Here is a 22,224-nt window from a genome sequence, read left to right on the forward strand (position 1 = left end):
ATCACCACATGATCGGATTCAATTTTATGACTGTTTTTACAAATATTTTTCAATGGGCCACCATGGTCAGTAAATGAATCATATGGTTGTAAGTTCAAATCCTGCTTATCCAATAGTTTTTTGAATTTTTGCTGGAAAATGGCCAAAAAGTTACAAGATGTGACCATTGGATCCTGCAACTAGTCATAAATGCAGATTGGTTGTCATAAATCTGATCACATGACTGGTACGTGTGTGTGTGCGTGTGTGTGTGTGTGTGAGAGAGAGAGAGAGAGAGAGAATGTGGTAGATATACCTTTGATGGGTTGTACATTAATTTTTTGAGTCCATCATAACTTAGAATAGTAATTAAGCAAACAGTCGTAAATCAAGGACTATCTCTGTCCCATTACTTCCTGCATCAAATCTTTAACCATACATTTCTCTTCCTGCCTGACAATTACTTGGACCCTTAATACTGCTGAAGAACTAATTGTGGACTTGGATGAACAAAGAAATTCAAGAAGGAATGAGTTAGTGAGAAAATAGAATAGTATTTGCTGGTATACTTTGATCTTTCCTATAGTACAGTGGTGGCTAACCTTTTTGGGCTCCCGTGCCAAAAATTGTGTGTGCGCTTGCACGCTCGTGCTCATGTGCCAGCACCCAGAAGGCAATGGGCGCCCCCCTCCATTTCCCCTACACATGCACGCACAATCCACACCCACCTACCCACCCTCCTACCCTCACCGCCTCCTTACCTGCACTGCACCTCACAGCTGAATTTTAGCCTGTTTGAGGCCTTTTTCAGCCTCCCAAAGACTTGAGGAAGGCTTCTGCAAGTTTTGTAGGCTGAAAACTAGCCCCGTTTTGTCATTCCTGTTTTTCTGAAAATACTAGAAGTGATGAAATGGGCCTAGTTTTTGGCCTACAAAGCTTGCAGAAGCCTTCCTCAAGCCTTTGGGAGGCTGAAAAGGGCCTCAAACTGGCCAAAAATCAGCTGTGAAGCAGGCACATGCACAGTGAGATAAGTTTGCCTGCAGCTCGCGTGCTGGTACAAATGGCTCTGCGTGCCATCTGTGGCACGCATGCCATAGGTTTGCCATCACGGCTATAGTACGTTATAATTTGATCTTTCCTTTGGGAGATCAAAGGAGAAGAGAACAAAGCGGACAAATCTACCTAAATTCTGTACTCATACATCTATCATGGGATAATTGGGGAAGAAAAGTAGGTAGAAGTTTAGCTTGAAGCATCCCCCAAGGGAAGAACTGGAACCCCATTAGCACTGGCACTGATGATATTACCTAGTTTGGTAACGAAATGTCTGTAAGAAAACCACCAAGCTCAGAGAGCAACAAGGACCCCCCAATTCTGTCCTGAGCTACAAATATTCTCTTATATTAGTGTCCCATTATTATGTACAGTATGGAGGATGGTGAGGGACTTCACTGCCTGCACAGCATTCCCTTATAGGAGCAAGGCAGATGGGTCAGAAAATTGTACCAGGAACATGTGAAGGAGATCTATTTATTGATGCCTGTCTTTAGATTATCAGCTTTTGAATACTGGGCCAGATGTTAAATGAAAGAAAGGTGAATCAGACAGATTGTTGGATAGCCCAGGTGGTATCAGCCTTGCATTTTCTCAAAATCAAGTAGTAGCTTCAGAGGGTAACTGTGCAATGATAAGTAAACCTGCAGCTATTTTAAATTGAAGCATAAAAGTGCTATGTTCATGCCCCAATGCACTTCCATCCGCTTTTCTCACATTGTTTTAGAACTCTTGCAAAGCTCTATTATTTATTCATTAACAAAATGTCTAAGGGGAAAGGGAAAATCACAAAACTTCCAGTTTACTAAGTGATGCTTTACATACATATTAATCACTCTCTCTTGCTATATATACAGTATTATGCATAAAAAAGCTGTCTTTGTGTATGTGTGCATGTGTGTGTACAATCTCAACACAAACACAATAAGTAATAGTTTTTACCTTCCATGTTTCCTCTTTCCTGAAAAAGCAGAACCATCTTTAAAGTTGACATTTTCCATGCTTTTTTCATCAATTGCCATAATAAGATTGTTATTTTTGTCATTTGTTTGCTGTCCCTGTAGATTACATGTGATGGTCAAATGGATGCACGCACCTTTATTTTTCAGTGTTATATAAATATGAAATTACGAACACGTGGACCTATAAATCCTTTTCCTCAATCTTTTGTTTACATAACATAAAACTTAGGAAAATGAAAACAGCCAAAAGGCAAATCAAATATCTTTATTATGGTTTTTGAGCAGCCTTTACAATAAAAAGGGAAAAGGGAAATAGTTTAATACATCCATTTAATACATCCAGTGAGGACCCAAATTGTTGGGGGGGGGGGGAATATGCTGACTCTGTAAACCAATTAGAAAGGGCTGTAAAGCACTGTGAAGCGGTATATAAGTCTAAGCAGTGGTGGTATGCTACTCTTTCAGACTGGTTCAGCTGAACCGGTAGTAAAAAAAAGCCTCCGACGATTAGCTGAGAGGAGGAAAAAAATCAGCTGAGAGGAGAAAGAAGAGAAAAGTGCAGGATCGACTCTCCCACCCACCTGTCCGCTTTTCTCTTCTTTATCCTCTCAACTGATTGGCGCTGCAGGTCTCAGCTGGTGTGGGGAAAGCTGCGCGCCAAAGCACGCCCACCAAGCCATGTCCACTGAACTGGTGGTAAAACAATTTGAGTCCCACCACTGGGTCTAAGTGCTTTCGCTATTAGTTAATGGGGAAGGGGGAAAATAACAGGACAATAAAGCAGGATATCTAATTAAAAGTTTTGCACAGTTGTATAATGTGATCCCGGGACATGGCAACCATCATAAATATGTGTCAGTTGTCAAGCATCCGAATTTCAATCACGTGACCATGGGGATGCTACAACGGTCATAAGTGTGAAAAATGGTCATTATTCCTTTTTTCAGTGCCATTGTATTTTTGGACAGTCATTAAATGAACTGACTACTTGATATGTGAGTGTAGGGTTAGTATCCCTTAAACAATAACAAAAATAAAATTTATCTATATGGCCCTTATATTTAGAAATGATTGAGGAGATCAGATGTTATAAGGCATCATAAAACGGACATGGACAAGAGTTTTGATCTCTGTTGATCCACAAGAACAAAGTCTCTGTAAAAAATCCCATACTCTGGTTTTTCTTCAGATTATACAAATCTTTTGCCAAAATGCATTTGTTTTATTTGCTGCCTAGAAAGAACTGTCAGATACAGTCTCTGTTATTACCTGATAGAATTCTGGATTGCGATACAGCTTTTCCCAGATCTGACTATAATGTTTTGAATGGAAAGAAGTCATAAAGGCAGATGTCATTGGCGGTGGTTCTAGCATGGCTACCGCTTGCTCCTGGAGAGCCTCCATCACGTACTCCAGATTAGAAGCCTAGTTTGTCACAACCAAAAACTTCAATTTAGGAAAACAAACTGTACAATCCAAAGAACAAAGATCCTGAGACTAGTAGTATCAGTTTGGTTGGTTCCTTTCTAACAGTGACTGTTGTAAAGCATTTTGTTCATGAATTTTCCAGCTCTCCTAGCGGGAAACATGTTTGCAAGTGAAATATTTCTAGTTAGGAAAATGGAAAGTATGATATTCATAAAAACTATACTATGGAAACTGCAAATATCTAACAAGTATAATATTACATTTACAATATTTATATGTGATTGATTATCATTAGATTATTATATGTAAAAATATATTACCATTATACACTATTAACATTCATAATATTTAATATGTAATCGCTTCCACATATTTGCTTGGGGCAGAAATGAGGAGGCTTTTCTTGGGCATTGGGAATGATGTGTTAGATATTACTTGGAGAATATATTGCTGGGACAGAATCTGTGGGAGAATTTCTCTTTTTATTCTTTTTCTACCACCCTCCCCTTTTTTTCTTTTTGCAACCCCTTCTATTCTACCTCCCCCATTTTCTCCCATCTGAGCAAGTTATCTCAGGCAGGAAATCAGAGAAGAAATCTTTCTCTGATTATGTGCAGAGCCTTTTAGAACTAAACTGAAAGGCACTCACTGTTCACCACATTCATATATTAATAATACTGCATCCAGTTTTGAGCCGCCTGTCAAAATGAATATTGATAAGATCATTGAACAGAGAGATGGACTACACAGGAAACAGCTCCAAAAAAGTAGAATTACCCAGCATCCTGTATGTTTATTGAAATCTGTGATAAACATCAGTCATCAACTATCAAAATTGGTGGGAGTTAGATTGAACTAATAGATTGGCTGTAAATCAAAACTAAGGTTATGGGAATGTCAAAATAATGTAAAAATCCAGGAGAACTATATTATGGGAAACCTGTTAGAAAATGTGGAAACGAAGTTCCATGGTTTTGTAGAATAAACAAGACTCCCTTCCCTCCATTAGTGATTTTACATTTTGTCTTAACACCCCAAAACTTCTAAAATTGTTTGAAGTGAAAGTATCATGTAATATTACTATGCCTATTACAATGAATTTGAGAATGTCATTAATATTCTAGGATGTTACACGCTCGCCTGTAAATCTAAAATAAAAAAGTTTCTGTTTACCTGTAACAATTTCGATTGAATCTGTAACTGTTCATCTACCTTTTTCCACTGTTTTAGTTTTATCAATAGTTTTTGTTGCCATGGATCTTGTTGAGGCTTAATCTGTCAGACGTAGATGTAGATATCCAAAGTAAAATACAGAAAATTGATTTTACTAATCTAGTAGTTGTTGAGGATTAACAATTTTGTATATGTAGAAAAAAATATTATGCTGGGAGAAGAGAGTATTTGTAGCTCAGTGCTGAACTATAGGGCCCTATAGCACTAAGCTTTCTGAACTTGGTGGTTTCCTTGCAGAGGTTTCATTACCAAACTAGATAACATTATCAATGCACTTGGTGCACTGGTGGTTTTCTTGCATAGATTTCATTACCACACTAGGTAACATTATCAGTGCACCGGTGATGTTAATTTGGTAACGAAACATCTGCAAGAAAATCACCAAGTGCAAGAGAGCACCAAGGACACACACACCCTCCAGAATACTGTGCAGTCAATGCTGTGGAAGAAAAACGCATCTGCCCAGTCCACAATATAATTCTATCTTCAAAGAGCACCCTAATCACTTATATGTGAAGCATCTTCCAAGTTTAGTATATAGAAGCATAATATATAAAGTGATGCTCTTGCATGGTTTTCCACGTACAGCTATACACACAAGACACATAATCTGTCTTCTTAAATATATTTAATTTCAGCTTCACCCAGGATGATTATATAGCAGTTAGCTATTGAGAATTTGAAAATTAAAAAGCTCAGAGAGCTGCTTGCGTAGCTTGAAGTTGAAATTTAGTTTTTACCTTTATAAAAGAGGTCCAATTTGCTCTCTTTTTCAAAGTCATGTTGCAGCTCATCATGCCAAATTTTTCTGATCCAGGGGTTCCAGCATCATAAACAGGAAATGTTCTCATTGTTTGCTGTTTATTGAAAATGCTCCTAAATTTATGTTTGACCTGAGGATGTTGGGGAGATCATGCTGATAAAGCTAGAAAAATAACATTGCTTTACACTGAATTAATGTTCCATCAGTACTAGGACAGAATCCACTTACTCAATACAAAAAATATATAAACAAGGAAAAGGTTGAGTTCACTGAAGTCTGGTTTAAACCAAATTTACTTTTACCTAACAGAAGGGAAGGGAAGATTGATAGGATTATTATATTCCTTGTTGATGTTAAAATAAGTAATAGTTTGGATTGTTGTTTTTTAACTATAAGCTTTCAGGGGGGGAAATCCAAACCTGCATTGTACAAGATACATAATTGTTTACTGATTATATGAAGTTAAGTTAATAAGCTGTAAAAAGATAACTGCCACCTGGCTATGTTAAAGGTGGTAGGTATCTCCTTGCTGTATCTCCCAATATGTTTTATCCCGTTGTACAAAATACTTTTAATAGGTTGGATTCAAACTTTTTTTTAATTCTATTAAGAAAGATGTTCAAATTATGTGGCATGTCAACAAATTCTGCTGTGTTTAAAAACATGGAATGTCTCAGAAGATAGCAGCCCCTGGCTGATCTTGCCTCATTCAGGATCTAAATGGACTGGGCGTGGTTAATACAGTATTTGAAAGAATTAGAATCAGAAAATTCATAAACCAGGAAAGTGAGAAATATTCTAGACAGAAGTTTCTGCAGCTGTGGAACAAGTATCACCAAGTTACAATGCAAATTTTGCCCCTTTTTGTTTGCATCACAAGACCACATGCAAGTACATAGGTGGTGGGGCCTGAATCATGAGATTGAAACACATGTTTTGTCATTTTGGCATCATTGTGCCTGGTAGCAAATGGGATTTCAAAAAAAAAACAGTGATAAACCACTTTTATATTTTTGCCAAGGAAAACAACATAGAAGCAGGGATGGGATTCTACTGGTTTGGACTGGTTCGAGCAAACTGGATGTTAAAGTTACATCTGGTTTACCAAACCGGTACTTCAACTGACTGGCTAGCGCCACCTACCCCTCCCCTCCCAGGAGCCTCCACACAGCCCATTTTCGATGGAGGCAAGTGCAGGGTCAGCAAGGAGGCTCTGGGAGTGGGGAAAATGGGCCTTCCAGAAATCTGAAAACAGGCCTGTTTCTGGCTTCCGGAGGGCCTCCAGAGCCTGGGGAGGCTGTTTTCGCTCTCCCAGAGGCCTGCAGAGGCCTCCAGACCCTTGGAAGGGCAAACAACGGCTTTCCCAGAAAAACTAGAAGTCGCAAAACGGGCCTGTTTCCAGCTTCTGGTGGGCCTCTAGAACCCAGGGCAGTCTGTTTTCACCTTCCCAGAAGCCCAGGGGAGGCCTCTGGACTCTTGGAAGGGCAAAAAATGGCCCTCTTGGAAAAACCAGAAGTTGCAAAATGGGCCTCCAGTGAGCCTCCAGAGTCCAGGGGAGGCTGTTTTCTCCCTCCCAGAAGCCCAGGACCCTTGGGAGTGCAAAAACACCCTCCCCTGGGCTCTGGAGGCCCACCAGAAGCCAGAAACAGGAAGTTCCAGTAGGCCACACCCACCCAACAACTGGGCAACGAACCGGTTGCTGGGATTTTTGAATCCCACCCCTGCACAGAAGTATCTATTAACTCACCAAAACTGAGTGCAACCTGTAGGAAATTTTATTTTACTTTGTGTCTGCAGAATTGCAAATATAGCTGTCTGATAAGTGCATTAAATAGTTAGATCACTGGTGTTGAACTTGATCGCGTCATGTGATGTATCATGATGTATCACTTTTTTTACCTTTGCAGAGCTGGGGTGGGCATGGCCTGCACATGATGCATCTGGCCTGTGAGCTACCAGCTTGACAGGACTAAGCTGGGTGATGGGATCCAATTTACACTAACTCAGAATTTTTTTAAGTTACATACCAGGCTAAAAACTATAAACATAACTGCATTTCATCAATATACAAGAAATTAAAAAACAGGATTTTTATTACCATGGAAAAAAGTTCCATCTCATTTGCAGAATGTCTCAGATTCTCTACATCATAATTAATATCCAGTTGAGAAAGCAGAAGTTTGAGCTGTGGTTTCAGTTGGTCAATGTCTGCAGTGTGTTGGGGAAGTGCACTCCTTGCAACGGTTCCTTTAAGAAAGCAAAATTAATGGAAGAATACAAGAAATGTTAGATCCTCCTGACTCTCAAGACAATCACACACCTCCAAACCTCATACTATTTGGTGACCTAAACTTTCATTGCTCATTTTGCATGTTGATACATCTTCTCAAAATTGTTCGTCTTTTCTGTCTAGTGGGATCTTTAAAAAGGCATAGAGTACAGTTAGGTTGCAAGATTTTCAATTTGCTGACATAAAAACCACTCCAGGTGTATAAAATCTTAAAATAAACAATGGCTGTTAGCTTTTATGAGCATTTCTTGTTTGGGCAGGCTGCGTGTTTCTCCCTGTTACATAATGTCCTTTCCGTCTTTATTTCCTTGTTAGGGTTTGAACTGGTTTGAACTGTACACTATTAAAGTCGGTTCTAAGTTGAACAATTATATTATTTATATATATTTATATTATATATATATATATATAATTTTTATACATTATTTATAATAAAAACAAATAAAAAGGCAAATAAAACAAAGTCACAGCATCTCAGAACATGCAAGTTTTAAAATGGCAATGACTGGAGTTCTGGGATCAGCCCTCATCTTGTGTTGAAAAGAACACAGAGATGGGCCAGGCAAGCATTTTGGGGAGGACAGTTCTAAAGTCGGGTGATACCAAAAGGCCTCAACCCCAGCAGCTGCCCGGCCCCCCGCTTGTAGTTTGTGGTGGAGAAAATTCTCTATGCCTGGGCACATACATTAGGGAGAAGGCAGAAGTGTCCCAGACTGAGTATTTCTCAGACAATTTGCTTGCTTGCTAGCTTAAAAGATTTGTAAACTGCTCCTCTCACAATCTGTGAGCCCTGATGATGCACACCAATAAAAATCAAAAGAAGAAAAAAAGGAAAATAAGTACAGGTAGCCTTTAACTTATGACTACAATTGAGTCCAAAATTTCTGTTGCTTAGAGAGACATTTGTTAAGTGAGTTTTCCCCCATTTTATGACCTTTCTTGCCACAGTTGTTAAGTGAATCACTGCAGCTCTTAAGTTAGTAAGATGGTTGTTAAGTGACCCTGGCTTCCCCATTAACTCACAAAAGGTGATCACATGACCTCAGGACATTGCAACCACCCATAAATACATGCCAGTTGCCAAACATCCGAATTTTGATCATGTGGCCATGGGGACGCTGCAACAGCCATAAGTGTGAAAAAAAGCTATAAGTCACTTTTTCCAGTGCTGTTGTAACTTAGAATAGTTATTACATGAATTGTTGTAAGTCATACAAGACCAAAATAAGTGAGCAAAAAACATCATTTTAATCTGGGCCCCAAAATGAGAGAGGGTCCTGTAGGGGGGAAAAACTGTTTATGGTCAGTAAGTTCTAGTTTGTAGTTTAGCAGCCCAAACATGAGCCTAATGCAGTTTCTACTGAGAGACATTTTCAAGGTATTTTTTAAACCCCAAATATAATTATGTTCCCTGCACAGATGTCCTTTGCTTATACATTTATTGATACAAGTATTTTAATTCCTGTGCAACAACTTGCTAAAGTTCAATAAGGTTCACCCGGATATGTAGAACTGTAGGTAATCTCATTTGTTGCTTGACGGCTTGGCATGAATAAAGCCATCCGTTTTCCTACTCTGCACTTCACACAGTCCTTGCTTTTAGTGTTTTACTTAATCATCTTCTCATTTAATCTATCCAATTTAAATCTATGCTGTGTAGCAGATGAAGTTGTAGACTTTATTTAATATCTCCAAAATAAATGGATTGGGATAACTTGTTCCTGAAAGTAAACAGAGAAACTAATCATTTAAATTATCCTTCTGGCTCCATAAAAGCCTATTTTCCTTTGAAATTATAGCCAGATATGAACTGAATAGACTACAGAATCATATGGCCAGAATCCTGAAATGACCCTGGATTCAGCCTAAAGGTAGAATGTGCACATATTTGTTCATCTTCGTTAATTCAATCTAAGAAGTAATTGCAATGTTGGTATAATCATACCAGCAGACCTTAATTTACAACTATACAGTAGGCTGCCCATTACAATCATAAGTCTGATTTGTGGTAAGTCAAGGACAACACCCTAAAGTAGCAGTAAACCTAAGAATGGGACTGCGGAGATCTAGGTTCAAAGTTCTCCTCAATAATTTGGGTTGAGTCATTCTCTCTCTTAGCCCAGCCTTATCATCACAGAGGATACTATATCCTGAGAAAATACTAAATATAAATAGTATATATTTATATATATGTATATAGCATGTGTATATGTGTATTATGTATGTGTTTCGGTAAATACAAATATTTCTCTTGAAAGCAGGCAACAGAATATCTTATCTTCTCATCATCTTATCTCACCTCACCTCACCTCACCTCACCTTAAATCAGTATTTTTCCAATCTTCCTACTCTAATTTTGAGAAACATGGAAAGACTGAAAAACATGTCCTCTCTAGAAAATTCAGGAAGACATCTAGATCTGTTTAGCAACTACACCCCCTACTGCATAGCTGTTAGACCAAAACAGTTACTTCATATACAAACACCGAGGAGAGAGGGGGAGAGAGAGAGAGAGAGAGAGAGAGAGACCCATGTTCAGTTTCTCAGCTAATTTTTAGAGTCCTCAGAGCCTTCAAGACTGTGGTTCTCAAATTATACAGAAATCATTCATTATTCCTCACCCTCTATGTCTAAAGTGCTAGGATGGATAGAGACCTGCATCCTGAAAGACAAAAAATCCATTTTTCCAGAAGCTTTATCTCCATCACCTTGAAATGGATGTCTGTCAATGGCTACCTCTCTCCTGTGAGAGATAGGCAAATGTTGGAGTACCTGTAGATTTGAGCACATGTTTTATATTCATTATATGTATTTAAAGCAGAAGATAATACAAATTTAATTAATAGTTACTTTTATATTTCTCCCCAAAGAATGATAGAAACTGTTGTTTTATGGGAAATGGACTGAGATTTCCAGTCTTTGTAAACATACACAATTTATGGAATCCTACCTAGGAGATTTTGAAATATGCTGTTCAACTAAGGTTATTTCTTCTTTTTTATATTGGTTGAAGATACAAACACCTCTATGAGACTGTTTATCTCAGAAAATGTAGGTTGAATCTTGTTATTAATAAAAGAAATATTATTATAAACTCCAATTTCCTACAGAAAGGATGTTTCATGTTTTATATACTAGTCCAAGTAGAGCAATAAGAATGGACCCTGACTTCACTTTCTCATCTAGTTATTAAATTCATTCTTATTGTAAGATATTAGAAACTGCAGTTCAGCAATGTCTGGAGAGCTCCAGACTCCCTATCTATTAGGAGAAAGATAATCTCATATTTCCCTGAGGTCCAATCAATTTATGGTGCACATTTTGCTCAATCAAATTTATACCATAATAAATGCTTTAGCCTACAATGATTTGAGTTCTTCAGGCAACTCTGAAAAATGTCCATGTAAGAGTACAATCTTGGTAGAAATGTTTACAAATCTTTAGTTCTTTATCTACTGCTATCTAATTATAGAATAAATATTGAACTCTTTATGTCTGCTTCTGGTGCCTTGCATCTGAAAAAAGAGCTACTTTTTAAGGAATCCAATTAATGCTCAAAGGTCTAGATGTTGGGGAGGGGGTTTGCAAAGGGGCCCAGACTTTGTCCAGCCATTTTACATTAATATTGTAATGCTATTGGCAGAATTTTAACACAACCTATATGAGTGTCCTACTGCCTTTAGCAGAAATGTATGAATATTAATTGTGAGATGGGTCTCAGCTTCCCCATAGTGCTTCATGGCCTGTTTCATGATAAGCAATTATCTTACCTGGAGATAGGCATGGATGGTCTTAAGTGAATGCAAATGACATATTAGCCATTGTGTGTAGATCATCAAATCTTCCTGGGTCACCAGGTTTATAGGAATTTCTTTTCCAGTCAGAAAGCTCTCTCGTACACTTGAGAGTCTCGCAGCCCTTTGAATGGCATCATTATACTCCTGCATAATTTGAGCCACTTGTTTCTACAAAGAGAGGAGGAAAAAGATGGAAACTGCTGTCTTGTCCCAGGGAGATGAATTAACGAACTACCTAGAACATCGAACACATTATCAAACAATACAATACCTTCAGCTGCTTGAAGTATATTCCAACAGCATCTGTGGTCTGTTTGCAAAATAAGTTGATTGGTCAGAAGTAGCACAATTTCTGTGTTATTTTTGCAGATACATGAATGTACTATAAAATATGGTTGCCAGAAACTAAGTTTATCCACAATTTAATTTAATTTGATATATATTAAATTAATATTTAATTTAAGAATTATTACACTGAGGTTTATTTATTTATCACATACATATAGCCAGTTGCTTTCTTTCTTACGGTTTTTTCACTAGTAGCATGGTATCCAGACAAAGAAGGAAGATTATATTCTATCTCTTATTTACTCAGAGTATTTACAGTTATTTATGGTAACTCTGTCTAAGGTGACGGTATAAGGTTGTCAGTATATCTAACTCCCAAGGATGATTTAATTTTTTTTCCTGAACTTTACAGAGATTTAGATTAGATAATCCTTGTGTCCCTTCCTATTCCATGGTTCTATGATTCTATCAAAATTGGTTTTTCTTTAAAGAGATACCTCATCAAAATTCTCCTTCCGTGCTTATTTAATAAACAACTTAGTTTGTCATGAGGTTGCAGGGTTATATTCTATCTTGTCTTCTCTCTGCCCAACAGTTATCTCTCTCTCTTCTGTTTTAACTACCTCCACTTTGTTTTAGCTTCTGGTGGCCTTAGCTTCTGGCAATTCCTTATATGTATTTTACATTTATATGTATTTAATTATGAAACACTCTTTCATTACAGTATCCTAGATTTCCCTTTTCTACAAGGCTTTTTCTTTTACAAGATCCCTTCAGTTTAAAAAATGAAAAATGAAGCTTACAAAATGTTAGCAGGAGCCATTAAAAATAATAAATAAAAGCAAAGTGCCAGTCTACTATTATTTTTATTTTCAGGAATGCCTTGAAGATCCCATAGATATCCTTCCAAAACCTTGGGAAGTTGTTTGTTTGTTTTCACATTTTTAAACCCCACATCTCCTTCAGAGAGCCAAAAAGCTTGCCTATTGCTATAAAGTCTTGGCTAGAGAACTAGAGGCATAACATTTGTTGGGGATCAATTATTTCTAAAACTAAATTCATCTCTTTGGCACCATCTGAAGCTTCAACAATCCTTCCTATTGGCTGGCATAACTAACAAAATTGTTAATCCATTATTGATCCATTGGACTCCAGATTTTAGAGCATATTTATACATGGAACAGATACACATATTACTATTTCTATAGTTATTATCTATCCTTTAGATATACATTCTATATTTTATAGATTCTATACATTATATAGATAATTCTATAGAAATTATTTTGGTTGGTATACTTTAATACTCCCCTACAAGTCTCCACATATAGAAATAGACATTAATAAGAAGTCAATGATTTTAGATGAGCAGCTTTTTAAGTCATTATGTAGGAAAATACCAGTTCCCCATACTAAATTGAACTTAAAGGAAAATTCTATAGCTTTGCCTCTGCACTTAACAAACATTAAATCTTATTTAAGTTCCTTTGAAAATAAACATTTTACATTGTATTTAACATCTGTGCAAACTTTGCAATTTCATACCTGGTAGAAAGGGTACATTTGTTCAATAACACTAGTGTGCTGACAAAATCTTTTCCATCTTAGCATATGTAAGTATTTGCTTTGGACTAACTGTGGGATCCTGTCGATAAAAAACTTTGTAAAAAAAAAGAGATTTTTTTTCAGATTAAAATTACAGTTTTGCTTCTGAAAAACTATACATCATGTTGGAAGTTAAAACCCACCCCTCTCCTAGGAAAATGAAATATTTTAGGATATACTAAAAAGGCAGAATATTTTCCTAAAAAAGAAAAGTAGAAACTCAGAGAGGCAGAAACTCAGCCCCATACCTTTGTTAATGAGTGGACCATTAAGGCCTAGGCCAGGGTATTCTACATAATAAAGGCATCTGCCCATCTCACCACCTGGCCTGGGAAGATTGTATCAGCTTTCACTTGGGTGAAACCATGTGGTCCACATGGACCACATAGTTACTACAAAGTAGTACAAATAGACTACAAAGTTAGCTAAGACCCCTGCCCCTGGGAGTCTGATGGCCAATGGGATACATATCTTGCCCAGGAACAGGAAACACTAAGGTGGAGCCCAACAGAGGTTATAAAACTAAGGGTCTCTCAGCATCTCACCCCTTTTCCTTCTTTCTTCACCCAAGGCATGTCATCCTGTCCACCATTAAACCATCTTTCCAAGCAGTCACCATGTTTCCAGTGTCTTTCTTTCCCACTTGGAACTGAACCCAGAAAGCTATTTCTTCCAACAATCATAAATAAGTTCCTTGGAATATCATTCGCATACACATTGGCTCATTGTCCAGCTCAAACTAAAAAATTCCAGTACACAATATGTGCAATGAGAGGCACAACTTTGAGGAATTTGGAGGCTGAGACACCATACTATGTCAGGGGTTTTTTTTTTGGCGGAAAATTTAGGCTGGAAAAAACCCTGCAAACAGGTGAAATCAGCAAACATTACCTGATACAACAAGAAGGGTAAGCTTTCTGGTGTATATTCTCTTTTTAGACAGCTATCTAGCTCCCTCTTCAGGACATCAGTCTGAATTACAAGAGATTTTGCCTCTGCAACCTGAGAAAAATCAACAGTGTAAAATTATTCTATGGTATTGAATATGGTATGCTTATAATATTTAAAAGGGATCTTTTAAAATTGTAGAAAATGCTGTTTAGTAACAATCAACATTCTAATGACAATTTTGTTATTCAATAAAATAATTACTAAAAATCAGAAATAAGCTTCTCCAGTTTGAACAGGCAAAAGGCATAAGAGGTATACTTTTGGACTATGCTGTTATATTTTATTTACAGTGATGCATTTATTACTTACCTGTAAACATTTTTTCAGTGTCCACTCCCTTTCTCTTCTGAAATAATCAACATCTTTTGGAAGGGGCACAGAACTATGAAACATGATGAAATATTATTGTGGACCAAAGCAGAATTAGCAGTAAAATATATATGAAATGATTTAACAGCTGCAAACTATATAGGGTGAATTTAACAATAATCACTTGGAAACTTAAGGATTTCATACAGCTTGTATCCTAAATACCCACAGTCTGAGACTTTTAAGTCAATATTTATTCCCACCTACTCTTGTTAAATATATTCTTATTTCCAACTACTTTTGCTGAAATTAAAAGGCCAATTCAGCTCTGTCAGACCTTGTCGGCCTCACCTTTGTGGAGAGGCTTGGGATACAGATTAATGCAGCTTATCAATCACAACCAGAACAAAGATTAGAATACTAATTGGACAAATAAATGAGTAGCAATTGGTGTGGGAAATTGATGATTTGAGAAAGTCAACAACTGTATAACTGCACATTTTGAACGGAACATCACTTTCAGTAGAATGCAGTCAAAACCGGAGATGAGCAGGCCTAGGCCCTGATTTCAGACTGATGCCATAACCTTCTAAAAAGGGGGTCACACAGTAGCAAACACCTCCATGAATTGTGAGAATGAAATGAACAAAGGTTGACAAAGGATTACTTTGTGGGGTAAATGTCCCAAAGGTACTTCAGCTCTGAAGAAGCTTCTTGGATGAGAAGTGAAACGTCTTCAAAGAAAAACCAGAAAGTTCAGTTGCCTCTTAAAAAAGCACCTTTGGGACAACCATGACCTGAGAATCTTCATAGACATCTGTGGGGCAACTGACATCTCAATTTCCCTGCAGAGTTCTGCTCTTTGTTGGATGATCCTACGCATTTTCTGCTAGCTTGTGAATTTAAGGATGTGATACAATAATTTGCAAACATTGCTATGCCTCCTTTCTTTAGTATTGGTATATAGTCTGTTGGTCAGTATGTCATTTTTCAGATTTGTTGATACAATTTGCTTAGAACCTTTACTGGTTCTTCTTCTGTTGCTTCCCATATTCTCATAGCCATTCCATTAATTTGGTAAGCTTCAAATTTGGAAACAATCAGATGTGCTGATCTAATTTAACCTTCAATTGTAGAAGTTCTTCTAAATAGGGAATAACTAATATAACATGGATCCTGACACCTTAACTGAACTACAGTATACTCTTTCCATCTTGGTTTGATGTTCTGTGAATCAACTAGTGCAGCAACTTTGCCCTGCTAGTAATCTCACTACCATGTTTTATGCCAGGATTTTCTGGTTTATCTCTAAAGGCAACACCATAAACAAGTTGCAGTAATCTAATGAATTTGCATCAGTCTGTGAGTCACTGATATCACAATAGTAACTCACTCCTCACATATTGTTTTATAAGTGGATAAACGTTGGGTTGTACATCCTAAAGAATATTGCTTTAAGGTTACACATGATGTGCTGGAATTATTAACATCAAATGTGCTGCAGAGAAATATACGATTGATTGAGAACTATCATTGTTCAGCTGTTCTTTCTGAAATTAAGCCTATTTATAATTGGATTTTTTATTTGTTTCTACTTATACAGCCATCCATCTCAAATTCATTATTCTAACAATAATTAAAAACAAATGTAAAAAAATTAAAGGTGATATTGACACTTATTGGTACTTTTGGTGCAGACTTCCTCAAAGGGCTGGCATTGGCCTTCAATACCATCCAGTCACAGTATCTTTCTGAATCAGCTCTGGGGGTTGGGAGTGGGTGGTATTGTATTGTTCTTTCCTTCAGGATTGGTCCCAGTTGATGTTGATTTGCGGGGGGAGAAATTTCAACTCTTCAAGTTAGTCCAGACAAGAAGGGCCAACTACGGCTACTAACATTACCTTTGTTGTAAGTTTAGGGTAACAGAATCTTAAAAGTCTGAAGTCATCTCTCTCCCCCTTGTCTTTCCAGTCCAACAAGCCAAGATGGGTCACTTGTGAGACAATTTCAAGGTTCCCATTCCTTCTGTGGGCGCAGCTACCTCTTATCTGACCATCACCTAGGTAGGCTACAGCTCTTCCTCCTCCTCCTGTCTCTCAAGGCTTCCTCCTGTCCCTCGAGGACATTCTGACAGATCATAACAGCTGTCAAGAACAAGGATGGATGTATTGCCTCCATCTTGCTCTTATCTAGGTCATCTAAAAGGACAATAACTGCTTTAACCCAGGCCTGAATCCTGGATTAAAGGGATCCAAATAATCCATCTGCACCAGAGTTCTCAGGAGCCACTGTGCACAACCACCTTTTCTATAATCTCCCCTAAAGAAATCTGTCCAGCATCATTGGGTCTACTGATGGCTTTTTGAGGACAGGTGACCAAGCTAATAGTCATGAGAATCCTGTTCACTTCATCAATAGGGTCAACCTCCTCCCAGATAACTGAGCAAGACTTAGCCCAACATAGGACCTGTTACAAGGCTAAAGTCCAACCTAGAGCAAACTGACTTTATTCCACAGATGCCCAGTACATTCCTCACAATGATTTTACAGGAAGACCTTTGAGCAACCTTGCCAAGAATGGGAAGGAGCTGCATTGGAGCAAAGCTATGTGGCCCTTTATGAAACAGCTATGGTCCTAAATAAGAAATGACATTTTTACCAATGTGGAGTTCCCTGTAAGATTCCATTTCCTTCAATTTCTGTCTTCAGTTCAGCCAGCTGCACAGCTAATTCTTTCTCAACCTGTTGGACTCTTTCAGTTGAAGAGATTTTATAAATTTCTTCCATTTTGTCTTGTAACGTAAAGAGAAAAGTGTAGATAAAATTATATTTAATTTTCAATAATACAATTTCAGAACCAAGCATTTTAGAAGTAAGTGCAAAATTATAATGCACATTATAATGTGTGATGGATCTTTGTTTCACTTCTTGTTTGAGAACAAAAGAACTAGTAGAAGTGTAACTTACCTTTTCATGCCCAGCTTATGTATTAAAACAGTACATGCCACAAAAGTAAAAAGGCCAGTTATTTAAACAGTTTAATGACATTGCTTTTATTTGCATTGTTAATTGCCACAGAATAATTTCAAGATGCAAATGCATGCTGCCTGTTGCATTCTATTACTTGAAACTGTGTTAGCATTTTGAAGGACCAAAAGATCATATGGATTAACCTGAAACAAATTCTGCATCTAGCTGTGATTCCAGCTTCTTTTATGTCACCAATATAAAAGGAAAGGGAACAGGATCTGCAAATTATCCTTTTTCTGGCCTGTGCACCCCAATACCCAGAAATTGATTATTGGTTGTTAGTACTAACTACTAAAACCTTACTGCAGTTTATTCTGACCAAGCTGAAAGTTAATTATTACCTCCATCCACATAAGGTATTTATTCACTTATTTATTAAATTTCTAGGCTGCGACCCTCCCAATAATTCTGGGCAGCTTTACAGAATGAAAAACAAGACAAGACAAACAACAATATCCATCAAAGAGCAACTATTCAGAGATCAAATATAACCATCATATAGCGTTTACACAAACACAGATAAGATATTTTCATGTCATATAGTAACTATGTTCACACATCACTATTAATGGTTTTACAACGGCTCACTGAATAAGACATAATTTAGCAATATTGTGCAAATTATAACCCATAAAATATGGCTTATAAATTACAATTTCATACATTATGGTAAGACCAAACCAAATGCAATCAATTATGATATATTGATCATTCTCAGTACAGCCACATGTGACCTCATTAGTATTGGATCACATCAGCAGACTTTATAGCATTGTAAAGTGCTATAACATTATACACACACACACACACACACACACACACACACACACACACACACACACACACACATATATATATATATATCGTAGATTTTCACGGGTACAGGTATTTAGGTCTAGGTGTGTTTGGGTCTTTTCCCATGTAAGATTAAGAGTATCTTGGTGACATTTTGGCGAGGTCCCACTCGCCATCCTCAGGCTGGTGCTTTCTGCTTTGTGCCAGTGCAAGCAGTGTGTGATCGGAGCTGCCATTTCTCTATAAATACTGGTGGAGGGGGCTGGTGTACTGGGCTGGTTGGCTGTGCTGCTGCCTCTTGATTGGTTGATGGAGTTGATGTTGGTATAATGGGCTGTGTGATGGCCTTGTGAGTTTTGTTGTGGAGATATCCTGGATCTTGTGCTGTAATCTCTTGGGTCATTTGTTTGTAGTGATCTTTTTTCCATTAGCCTCCCATGTTGTAACGGCTTGGGTAATGGATTGTGTGATGGCCTTGCGAGTTCTTTTGTTGTGGTATCCTGGGTCCTGCATTGTGATCTCCTGGGTCATTTGTGTTTTGATCTCTTTTCCATTAGCCTCCTGTGTTGTAATGGCTTGAGTAATGGATTGTGTGATGATCTTGTGAGTTTTATTGCTGTGGTATCCTTGGTCTTGTGCTGTGATTTCCTGGGTCATTTACTGTGTTGCAACTTCTTGAGCTCTTGTGGTGTAATTTCTTGAGTTTTCTGATGTGATATCCTGAGCGGGTGGCTGTGATGTAGCATTCTGGGTTGAAATTAATTCAGGACATGAAATTAATTTTGAAGAAACCAAATTAATATTGAACACTGAACACTCCAGCAAGAGAATAATCAGGGAAGCCATCGAAATAGAGAAACACCCCCATAACATGAATAAACAGGATGATACCTCCTGTCTGCCAGACATCTGGAAACTAGCCCTCACCAACAAATAAGTCCCAGCCACCAAAACCAACACCAGACCCAAAACAACATGGGACACCACTGCCAATCCCCCTAATCAGACCCAGGCCCAAACCCATCCTATAAACGAAGAACAACCACCGTCCAGAAACCAGACCATGGCTGCTTCGCCAGCTGTCACACACCCAAAACCCAAAACCAAACAAGCTGACACACGCCAAGAACACAGACCCAGATCCAAAACTTGAAGCCAGACCAAAACCCAGAATGCTACATCACAGTTACAGACTCACAGACAAACACAATACAGAAGCCTGATGATGGCAGATGAGATTCTGCTGAAACGTTGCTACAACTTTAAAAGCACAACTATAACGACATGGGAAAATACCCGAACAAAGCTGAATGCCATACATGCATGCATGCATACATACATACATACATTGTTTTCGTAGATTTTTATGGGTACAGATATGTAGGTCTAGGTGTGTTTGGGTCTTTTCCCGTGTAAGAACACAAGAATGCAGTCAGAAAAGAAAATACTTCCTCCCTTTTCCAGCACCTTAAAGACACAGGACATGAAATTAATTTTGAGGAAACCAAATTAATCTCTACTGAACACTTCAACAAGAGAATAATCAGGGAACCCATCGAAATAAAGAAACACCCCCATTGTGTTTTGACAACACAGAAGCCTGATGATGGCAGATGAGATTCTACCGAAACGTTGCTACAACTTTAAAAGCACAACTACAAAGACATGGGAAAATACCCGAACAAAGCTGAATACCATTTGTGTGTGTGTGTGTGTGTGTGTGTGTGTGTGTGTGTGTGTGTGTGTGTGTGTATGACAGAGGATAGTTTGTTAGGTACTAAGGCTATCATATGTTGTCTATCTGGAATACATCAGAGATTCCCGGCTGAGTATTAGTACAGAATATTTCATAAAGGTCAAAAATTGACTTAATATATCTGTTCCCTCAAATGTCAATTCCATAACAAATTCTGTCCTCTGCTTGTTCTTAATGTGGTGGCAATATGCAATGATTTAATTTATATGTAAACTTTCTTTCAAGAAATTCAAGGGTGTAATACATCATTTTCTTTCTTTCCATTTCCCACCCCCTCCAAAATCAGATTGTGAGATAGCTGAAAAGATACCGATTGGTGTAAGGCAGTAATAAGGTTAATGACCGAAAGGAATTTGAAACAAGTTCAAGTCTAACACTGTAATTAATGCAGAACACTGACTGCATTTTTCCAACACTGTTTCACATCTTTGGCTCATTCTGGTCGGTTTAGACAAAAGTTTTTAAAAACGTTTAAATTATTTTATCCTGACATTTGATATATAATTCAAAGGCAACGAGAACATATCTAATCGCCAGTATCAAATCAAATCGTTATTATGGTCATAGAACAGTATAATCACTTGTATCAAAGATTTTGATAATTACATAGAATTGTTCATTTCTCCTCTTCGAGCATGACTCTATAGTTCCAGTTCTTAATTAAATTTTACGTAAGAGCTGACTCTCGATGTGATTTGGGAGCACAAATTCTATCAGAATAAATCACATGGGTTCCAGTTAGATAAGCTGCAGCTGAACCCACACAGATAATTTCCCATTGATTTATGGGAAAAAAGCACATCCCTTTTCCTGACTTGTTGCTCAAAGCCACACGACGTAATGAATTTGGAAAATGCAATTTCTTTAGAAAAAGGACTCCATCTAATTAATATATAAATTAAAACTGTGAGAGATTTAATATTTGTCTTAAGCATGTCTCTTAAATTGGAATGACTGCTTCTGCCAAGATATAGAAATGCCTTAACAAAATAATTTCCCCCAATTTCTTATGAAACTTGTAAGGTTTTTCTTTAAGCAACAAGTCTATTGTATAACTGATGCTTACAGGATTTTTGAGTGCCAGATCACAATTTCAAAAATAATCCATGATCAGTTGATGTCTCTCCCCCTGAAAAAGCCACAGGCATGACTGTGTTAGCCAGTAATCAGATTAAAAGTACTGGCAACACATATAAGATTTCAAAATAGACATACTACTAGGAAGCATAACTGTTCCCCTAAAAGCAGGCAAAATTGAAATGACCTTCATTATGATGATGGGAAGGGAAAAGGAGGGGAGGTAGAGAGAGTAAAGAGAAAATGTCCGAATTTCTTCTCCAATTCTTATTTTTTGAAGCATTTAAATAATTCTAAAAACATAGTATTTAACCTCATTCAGAAACCCATTTTTTTTAAAAAAATCTTCCCTTAAGAACGAAACTTCTGCTGTTGGTTTTGATCACCGTAGATGTTTTCTTTAGCAGAACAAGACTTGGGTCTGTGTATCATCGAGGTCCAGTATTTTCCTTCTTGGAAGATCTTTCATATGCAGTTATTTTAGCATAAATTTAACAAAGAAATGCACTTTCTGGGACAAATAAAGCTAATTTGCTATTACTTTTCCTGTTTTGAAACACATAGTTTAAAAGAATACGATACCTGGTATCAATAGAAAGGTCACAACTTCACAAGCACAGAAAGTAAACAGCTTATAGCAAAGAGCTCCGTTGCGTTATTAGAAACAGTAGCAGCAAATACCACCCACAGGTTTCTATAGCTAGTGTGATCAAAACTAAAAATGCACTCAAGACATTAGTCTGAGTGCTTGTTTCAGGTAACCATAACAACATCAATACACAAAAGCTGAGGAAATAACTTCCTGGGCTCCAGTTGAATAGATGGCATGTTGATTTTTTTTAATCCCCCAAAATGGGGCTCTTCTACATAAGTGGGGAGAAAACAATATTTTGCTGAGTTCTTAGAGA

At 37.5% G+C, this 22,224-nt stretch overlaps 1 protein-coding gene across 3 annotated transcripts in view; it reads right to left on the reverse strand.

The window, feature by feature from the left end:
- The window catches only part of LOC113455257 (uncharacterized), a 69,221-nt gene extending 47,198 nt beyond the window's left edge, over window positions 1-22,023 (reverse strand). For all 3 annotated transcript variants that reach the window (XR_015739611.1, XM_026726530.2, XM_087913226.1), the window contains exons 1-12: window positions 21,899-22,023; window positions 17,318-17,450; window positions 14,659-14,731; window positions 14,290-14,400; window positions 13,339-13,452; window positions 11,479-11,673; window positions 10,330-10,480; window positions 7,517-7,665; window positions 5,396-5,548; window positions 4,596-4,697; window positions 3,264-3,419; window positions 1,975-2,090 (exon numbers count right to left, since the gene is read on the reverse strand). Coding sequence is in view for 2 of the 3 variants with exons in the window: in XM_026726530.2 (XP_026582315.2) it covers window positions 1,975-2,090; window positions 3,264-3,419; window positions 4,596-4,697; window positions 5,396-5,548; window positions 7,517-7,665; window positions 10,330-10,480; window positions 11,479-11,673; window positions 13,339-13,452; window positions 14,290-14,400; window positions 14,659-14,731; window positions 17,318-17,445 (1,448 nt within the window). In the remaining variant the exon portion in view is untranslated. The remainder of the gene's footprint in view (window positions 1-1,974; window positions 2,091-3,263; window positions 3,420-4,595; window positions 4,698-5,395; window positions 5,549-7,516; window positions 7,666-10,329; window positions 10,481-11,478; window positions 11,674-13,338; window positions 13,453-14,289; window positions 14,401-14,658; window positions 14,732-17,317; window positions 17,451-21,898) is intronic.
- Between the last annotated feature and the right edge of the window lie 201 nt (window positions 22,024-22,224).

This window comes from Pseudonaja textilis, chromosome 1, assembly GCF_049901715.1.
Source record: "Pseudonaja textilis isolate UNSWEBS1 chromosome 1, rPseTex1.2, whole genome shotgun sequence".
Classification (NCBI taxonomy): Eukaryota; Metazoa; Chordata; class Lepidosauria; order Squamata; family Elapidae; genus Pseudonaja; species Pseudonaja textilis.